Source organism: Hemicordylus capensis, chromosome 15, assembly GCF_027244095.1.
Source record: "Hemicordylus capensis ecotype Gifberg chromosome 15, rHemCap1.1.pri, whole genome shotgun sequence".
NCBI classification, from domain to species: domain Eukaryota; kingdom Metazoa; phylum Chordata; class Lepidosauria; order Squamata; family Cordylidae; genus Hemicordylus; species Hemicordylus capensis.
The window spans coordinates 18,677,909-18,685,400 of NC_069671.1; the positions used below are offsets into that span (position 1 = coordinate 18,677,909).

Sequence of the window (7,492 nt, forward strand, 5' to 3'; positions counted from 1 at the left end):
TTGAAGGGCGGGGCATAAAGCCGCTCTCGAGGGGAGGGCGGGGCATTTCTAGTCACCGCCCACTAGGGAGGGGTGGGTGGGTTCGGCGGCAGGTATCGCGAGAGTTGCGTTTTGCGCTTGCGCGATTAGTGATAGAGGCCTGCAGGAGGTGTGAGTGAGGAGTTGGTGCTGCCCTCGCCGGCGCTGAGACAGCCGCCACCATGAGCACCGCGCTGGCTAAAATCGCTGAGATAGAGGCCGAGGTAAGGGGCCACGACGCAGCCAGTCCCTGGGGAGGGTGGTTGCTCAGTGGAGCCTCCCCGTGCAGCAGCAGTCTACCTCTGGGGATCTGATGGGGAGGCCTCTGCCCCAACTCTCTGGCAGGGAAGAGGATGCTGTGACAGCATATGCGGGGGTGGGGGTTCTCCGGCGCCCCATGACATGGGTGGGCAAAAGAGAGCCTGTGGGATTCACTGTCACAAGACGCAGGGATTCAATGGTCCCTGGCTTTGGCCATGGTGGCTGGGGATGGTGGGAGTTGTAGTCCAGCAGCATCTGGAGTCCCAAGGCTGAGAACCCCCGTGCTGTACTGGGTTTTTGAAAAGGAGAGGTGCTGTGATTTAAGGATGCCTGCGAACACCCTCTCTGGCTTGGAAGCTCTGGCATTCTCCCTTCCCCCAAATGTATGTGGTTACCCATAGGTGATGGGGAGGGGGGAGTTCTGTGCATGCTCAGATGCATACCTTTTGTGGTGGCAGCACATAGTTGTGCCTTTGCAAATAGGTGAGGGCGGGATGTTGGATGAATCTAAACCTTTTGAATGGTCTTAGCCAGGTGGTGGATCTTGCTGCCCACTATTTATTTGTTTATCTGGCATATTTGTATACTGGGCAGTTCGTGACAATGAGCCTGGAAGGGAGGAGAAGCCACTCTGGTCTGTTCGCTTGGGACAGATGTGCCTCCTCTCTCCCGGCATCACCCATGAAACCTGCAACTCTCCCTGCTAAATCTCTTTCCTCCATATGGAAGATACCTGGCATGACTCTCTTCCCCATCCAAATCCTGTCTGCCCTTTGGCTTTCTGCTGTTACTGACCTCCAGCTTCTCTGCCACAGATGGCCCGGACTCAAAAGAACAAGGCCACGGCTCACCATTTGGGGCTCCTGAAGGCTCGGCTGGCCAAATTGCGCCGAGAGCTCATCACGCCGAAAGGAGGTGGCGGGGGTGGTCCAGGAGAAGGTGTGTATCCCCTGGAAAAGGATGGAGGGGAATGCCTGCATCTGTTGATCTTCCAAGACATTCAGTCATTCATTCATTCACGTTAATTAATATACCGCCTGACTCAAGAGGCTCCAGGTGGTTCACAAAAACAAAGACAGACAAGACTAACTATTAAAACAAGAATTAAAAAATCGAACACATTCAGAAATGACAGCAAAATCTAAACAGCTATTAAACATTTAAAACTCAGAAATGACTAAAAGCCTGGCTAAAAAAAAAATGTCTTATGGGCTCTTTTGAAGGCTGGTAAAGATGTTAAACCACAGATGTCTATAGCGAGCACATTCCCTATAAACTATCATGGTTCTCAAATCGCATGCATAGGCAAATGATCTTGCCTTCCCAGTGACTGATCCCGGTGCTTGTGTTGATGGTACCAAAGAGGGTGCTTCCAAAGCCTGTACCAGAGTTTCTGGCTGCAGGAGCACGAGTAGTCATAAGAACAGCCCCGCTGGATCAGGCCCAAGGCGGCCCATCTAGTCCAGCATGCTGTTTCACACAGTGGCCCACCAGATGCCTCTGGGGAGCCCACAGGCAAGAGGTCTGTGCATGCCCTCCCTCCTGCTGCTGTTGCTCCCCTGCAACTGGGATTGAGAGGCATCGTGCCTCTGAGGCTGGAGGTGGCCCATCGTCCCGTTCTCAAAGTTCTGGGCTCTTCTTCCTGAAAGAATCCCTTTCGTTCATTGTTGATGTCTTCCTAAAAGATGGCTCTGAGTGACTTACAGTAAGGAGTGTAAAAGATACAGAATGTTCACCACTAAAGAAGGAGAACAACCCTATTAGCAGGCGTTGCTATTTCTAGAGCAGGTTGACTAATCCTACCAAGGACCAATCCAGCCTAGCTTGCTGGTGGCACAGCCTTGGTGCCTTTCTTCTTTGGGTCTCTCCGGAGGTCGCCTCCCCCTTTGCATGCCCAAGGTCACTGGGAGGGACCTGGCGGAGCTGTGGGGCAGGCCCGAGTCTATATGAACTGCAGCGTGTTGGTGACTTTAAATTAATGGCCGTATTGCAGGTTTTGACGTTGCGAAGACTGGCGACGCGCGGATTGGATTTGTGGGCTTCCCATCAGTGGGGAAATCGACTCTGCTGAGCAACCTTGCTGGGGTGTACTCGGAAGTGGCAGCCTACGAATTCACCACCCTGACCACTGTGCCAGGGGTGATTCGATACAAAGGAGCCAAAATACAGGTGAGAGCACTGGAGCAGAGAAGGCAGGGCAGAGGGTGGACGCCTTCTTCGAGTGACTAGGAAAGTATGAATGGAAGTTTCGACATGTTTGTTTTTTCTGATGGGGTTCCCTTTCTCTCTTGGAAAAACCTGCAGCTTCTTGATCTTCCAGGAATTATTGAAGGGGCAAAAGATGGGAAGGGCAGAGGTCGCCAGGTCATTGCAGGTGAGTTCTGTACTTCCAGGAGCAGAATTCTCCAGTTGATCAGCGTCTTTGTGTTGGAAGGAGTTTGGAGGACTTAGTGTGTTAGTTGTATTGGGGAAAGGTGGGTCCTTTGGCCATTGATACCAAAATGCAGATATTTTGGAAATGTTTGTCTCCATTGAAATCAAAGGAATGTCTTTTTTCCTGTTCTCCCTGCTTGTATCTGAATGAGTACCCTTGCTATTAAAGACCTTATTTATATGGCATTTCTGCCTTGGAGTAGCAAATCCCAAAATATTGATTAGGCACTTCTCTGGCTTCAAGCCATTAACTTCCAGTCTTCGTAAAGATGTTGAGAACTTGTTTTCAGATACTCTTCCCACTTCCACATCCCCTCCTCAGTTGCTCGGACCTGCAACCTTATTCTGATCGTTCTGGATGTCCTGAAGCCTCTGGGACATAAGAAGATCATTGAGAACGAGTTGGAAGGCTTTGGAATACGCTTGAATAGCAAACCTCCCAACATTGGCTTTAAGAAAAAGGATAAAGGAGGCATCAACCTCACTGCTACGGTAAGCATGTGACTGAAGGAGTGTGCTTCCTTGCTGATCACAGTAGCAAGGAGAGAGTGAGCACTTAATGGCTTAGTTTGTGCTCAATGCCCCACTTGCTGTATACGAACTGTGGTGGATAAGCCCCTGGTAGCAACGATTGCTCACCGGAGCACAATCTCACCACTTTGGATGAGGCCCCATTTGGACATAGAGTTCTCTGCAGTGATCCATTTGTGACTGCCAGAACAGACCCTTTCTGGGTGCAGAAAAGCAAAACCAGGTGCTGTGCCAAAAGTGTGCGTTTTTCTGGTCGAGCAGAGTGTAACTCGATTGCCCCAAAGGAAGGAGGGGAACTTCTTGGAATGAGTGTCTTTCATCTGAAATGCTTTGGGGAGCTGGGGAGGGGCCAGGAAACTTCTGGCGAGGCTTTTGGGACTATGGGAAGATTGCATTCATGATTGATCTTCTTGTCCAGTGCTCTGGCATCATATCTCATCCCTTGCCTCTCATCTCGGTCGCTTCCTTTGTGACCTCTGTCTGCATCTGATATGCGGATTGACCTGGAATTGTTCTGTCATTCGTCCAGTAGCGTTATGCTTTGAGATCCTGTGGCTCTCCATCTTGGAGAGGGTAGGTTGGACTTGTGTCCGCTTTCCCATAAAGTCACCTAAGAGTCCTGCTTCCCTAGTGACACGTGGGCTGTTTCATAAGGGCATGCAGTATTCTCCCCAATTGCTCAGCTGCTAAATGTTTATGCTGTTCTCGTGTTCTTGGCATCCTCAGTGCCCGCAGAGCGAGCTGGACACTGAAACTGTGAAGAGCATCTTGGCGGAATATAAAATCCACAATGCTGATGTCACACTGCGCAGCGACGTTACTGCTGATGACCTCATTGACGTGGTTGAAGGAAACAGGTAGAGTGATGAGGGCTTGAAAGCTGGGCCTTTCCTCACAAGGATCAGAAAGCTGTCTCGCGCTCATGTGCTCAGGGCTGCTTCTGCTGTGTCACACACTCCTCTCAAACCCTCCCAAGAAACCCGAACTCGGTGTGTCTAACGGATGATGCAGTTCCGATATATTTGCATAATTCTGGATACAGCACTTGATAGGGCAGGGTTAACTTCTCCATTTTCAGCAGAAGTGAGGGCTGAGCTGTTGGGCTCCGAGCAGCATACCTTGCTGCTCATTTTGTGGGTACAGTTTGGGAGTGTATGATTTGAAGAGCTCGTTCTAAACATGCCTGCCCTGTGTCCATACCTTCCCAGGACTGGCATCTTTCTGCTCCTCAGGAGGATGTAATCTCCCTATCTTGACACTTTTGAACCTGATCTCTCCTTTCTCTCGGCAGAGTTTACATCCCTTGCATTTATGTCCTGAACAAAATTGACCAGATCTCTATTGAGGAGCTAGACATCATCTACAAGGTGCCCCACTGTGTCCCCATCTCTGCTCACCACCGATGGAACTTTGATGACCTGCTGGAGAAAATCTGGGACTACCTGAAACTTGTGCGGATGTGAGTGTGTTTTGCCTCAGGGCTGGAAAATACCTTTTGGGTTCCTGTGTGCTTAAAAATCTGCTGGCATATAATTCCACGCTGTTGCGTGAAAATCTCGGCTCAGTCATACCGTGCCAGAAGATAAAGCATGTTAGTCCTCCGATAGCCTTGACAGTTGTCAACAAAACAGTTGTACGTGTTAGAACCCTTCTGTTCTCTGGATGAGTAATCAGGTGGGAAGGGCTGCTTCTCTGCTTCACAGAGCAGAGAGTGGAGCTGTGTTTCCTTGCAGCAAGGGTTCTCTGCCTGGGGTCCCCAGATGTTGTTGGGACTACAACTCCCATCATTCCCAGCCACAGTGGCCAAAGGCCAGTCCAAGGGGAGAAGGAAGAGATTGAGAGTAATAGTCCAAAGCATCTGGGGACCCAAGGCTGCAAACCCCTGCTTACAGGATATTGGTGGACACAGTCCACTACCAAAATAAAACCCCTTTGCATTTTATTCTTTTTTAAGGCATATTAAGAGCTAAAATCCTTCTCCCTGATGTTTCTATGTGCAGGGGGGTTTGGTTATGGAAGAGAACTTCATTGTGCCCCCCAGCAATCTGAAGAGGTTTTTCTTCTCTCCTTTCATGGCTCTAACTTGATGTTGCAGCTACACCAAACCCAAAGGGCAGCTGCCGGATTACTCCTCTCCAGTGGTCTTGCCTTACTCTCGGACCACCGTGGAAGATTTCTGCATGAAGATCCACAAAAATCTGATTAAAGAGTTTAAATAGTAAGTATGGCTTACAGTGACCTCTCGAGCAACAGGCGATACCCTTTCTGCGTCCACCTGTTGGGCTGAGCTTTATACTTGCAAATAGGATTGTTTAATGACTGTGTTATAACTGAAGGAAAGGTGAAATGACTTGAGAATTCTGGGGGCGGGGAGGGGGGCAGTGTGTGTTTCAGATTTGCTTTGGGTAGAATTACTATGGCCCCATCCTCAAAGGGGAGTACCTTATAGTGCTATTCTCCCACTATCATGATGGAACAACGAAGAAAGCATATCCAAAAAGCTCAACAAATATATATTTTAAAAATGGTAGAGTGGTCAGAAGAAAGGGAAGAGAAAAGGCTCAGGAACAAGAATACTAATGCTGGTATGGTGACATTCCTGCTACATAGAACTGCTGGGAGTTCCAGGTCCCTATAAAGAGGAACAGCTTGGTATTTGTGAGACTTGTTATAATCTGATAACTGAATTACTATACTGTGGTAAATGTCTCTGCTGCTACAATTGCATATTCAGTGGAGTGTTATATCATTCTCCAATTTCCCTTTAACTTCAGTGCACTTGTGTGGGGCTCATCAGTCAAGCACAACCCACAGAAAGTTGGAAAAGACCACACTATGGAGGATGAAGATGTCATTCAGATAGTGAAGAAATAAAGCTCTTCTGGCCAATTCTGTGAGGGGACTCCCCTGTGACCTTTTAGAAGGAAAGTTAAATTGCAAAGCTTTATGTACTTGCCAAATGGTGGTTGTTCGTAGAGGACCTCTTATTGGGAAAATTTGGTGTTAGACCAAAGGCTGATTAAAGTGTGTGTTCTCTACAGATGGTGTCATTGTTAATGAGGCCTTGGGATAGTATGGCTGATTTACACACCGATCAATACAGATCAATGTCTAATGTGAAGATTGGCCTTTGTGCAGCCCAGATATTTGGTTGCTTACCATTACCAGGATGAAAGTATGTAACCTGTCTACAGAACTCTGCAATTGCGTAAATAAAGTACTTGAGTGAAAGACACAGTCTTAAGTCTGAAAGAGAGAGGGGCTGATTAGGAAATCTGTAGTTGACTCTAGACCTTGGGACCCAGTAGGATGTACATAAAAATGTATACAACCTCCTTGCCACTCCTATGTTTCATGAAATTGACCCTGCCTGGTACAATGTAATCCCAGTCTACTTGAGCTGTCCAGAGGAACCCTCTGATATGGGGGGCACATTCCTTTGTGTAGGAATAGGCATTATGATGGGTACAAACCCAGATACTGCTGGCAGTACATACTGGCAAAGTGCAGCTTCAAATCCAGCCAAAAGGTGTGCTCCCCACAATGACTTCCATTTGCCACAGTATTCTAAGTAGAAGATTAAGCTTGCTGTGGGCAGAAGGCGAATGAAAGCCTGATAAAACTGACTGAAAGCAAGTCATGTGTTTTAAGAGTGTATGAAAGTGGATAAACATTTTCTTAAGTTACATACCTCTTAGCCCTCTGACACCTTCCCTATGAACCCAACAGAGGATTAAAGAGATTTGTTAGACAGTAGTATAATTGTAAGTACAGAATGAAAGGCACAGTGCAACAGCTGCTTTCAAGCAGGAACAATCTGTTAGGGTACAGATAAATTAAGATGGCTGTTGCAATTATGTGCAACACACTACCTAACACAACTGTCTTGTTCACAGGCCTATACCAGTTTTTCCTCCTAAGCAGCCCCCCAAAAGGGTAAGTGAAATTCATGGTAAATTGGAACATCTCCCCTTCCCCCCATTTCATGTGACTGGGGTAGGATATGCTTTACCCTTCTTCTGCCCTCTATACAGGTTGGAAGACAATGAGAACCTTAGTGTTCCCTTTAACAGGGATTCCCAGCTGTTGACTACAGCTCCCAGCATACCCAGCTGCACTGGCTTCTGCTTGGGAATTATGGGAGATTGTAGTCAACAGTGTTGACTATGTTTGGGAATCCCTGTTAGAGGGAACACTGAACCTCAGTTGTGTGTGATCCAACCTAGTTGTGTAAGAGAGCAGCCTCTAC

The 7,492-nt window shown here is 47.9% G+C and overlaps 1 protein-coding gene across 1 annotated transcript; it reads left to right on the plus strand.

Moving 5' to 3' along the window:
* The first annotated feature begins 84 nt into the window (after window positions 1–84).
* Window positions 85–6,474, plus strand: DRG1 (developmentally regulated GTP binding protein 1). The gene is made up of 9 exons (XM_053279917.1): window positions 85–242; window positions 1,095–1,218; window positions 2,273–2,448; window positions 2,584–2,653; window positions 3,035–3,204; window positions 3,970–4,100; window positions 4,535–4,702; window positions 5,339–5,461; window positions 6,018–6,474. Exons 1-9 carry the CDS (start codon window positions 201–203, stop codon window positions 6,115–6,117), a joined length of 1,104 nt encoding a protein of 367 aa, XP_053135892.1. The 5' UTR covers window positions 85–200; the 3' UTR covers window positions 6,118–6,474.
* The last annotated feature ends 1,018 nt before the right edge of the window (window positions 6,475–7,492 follow it).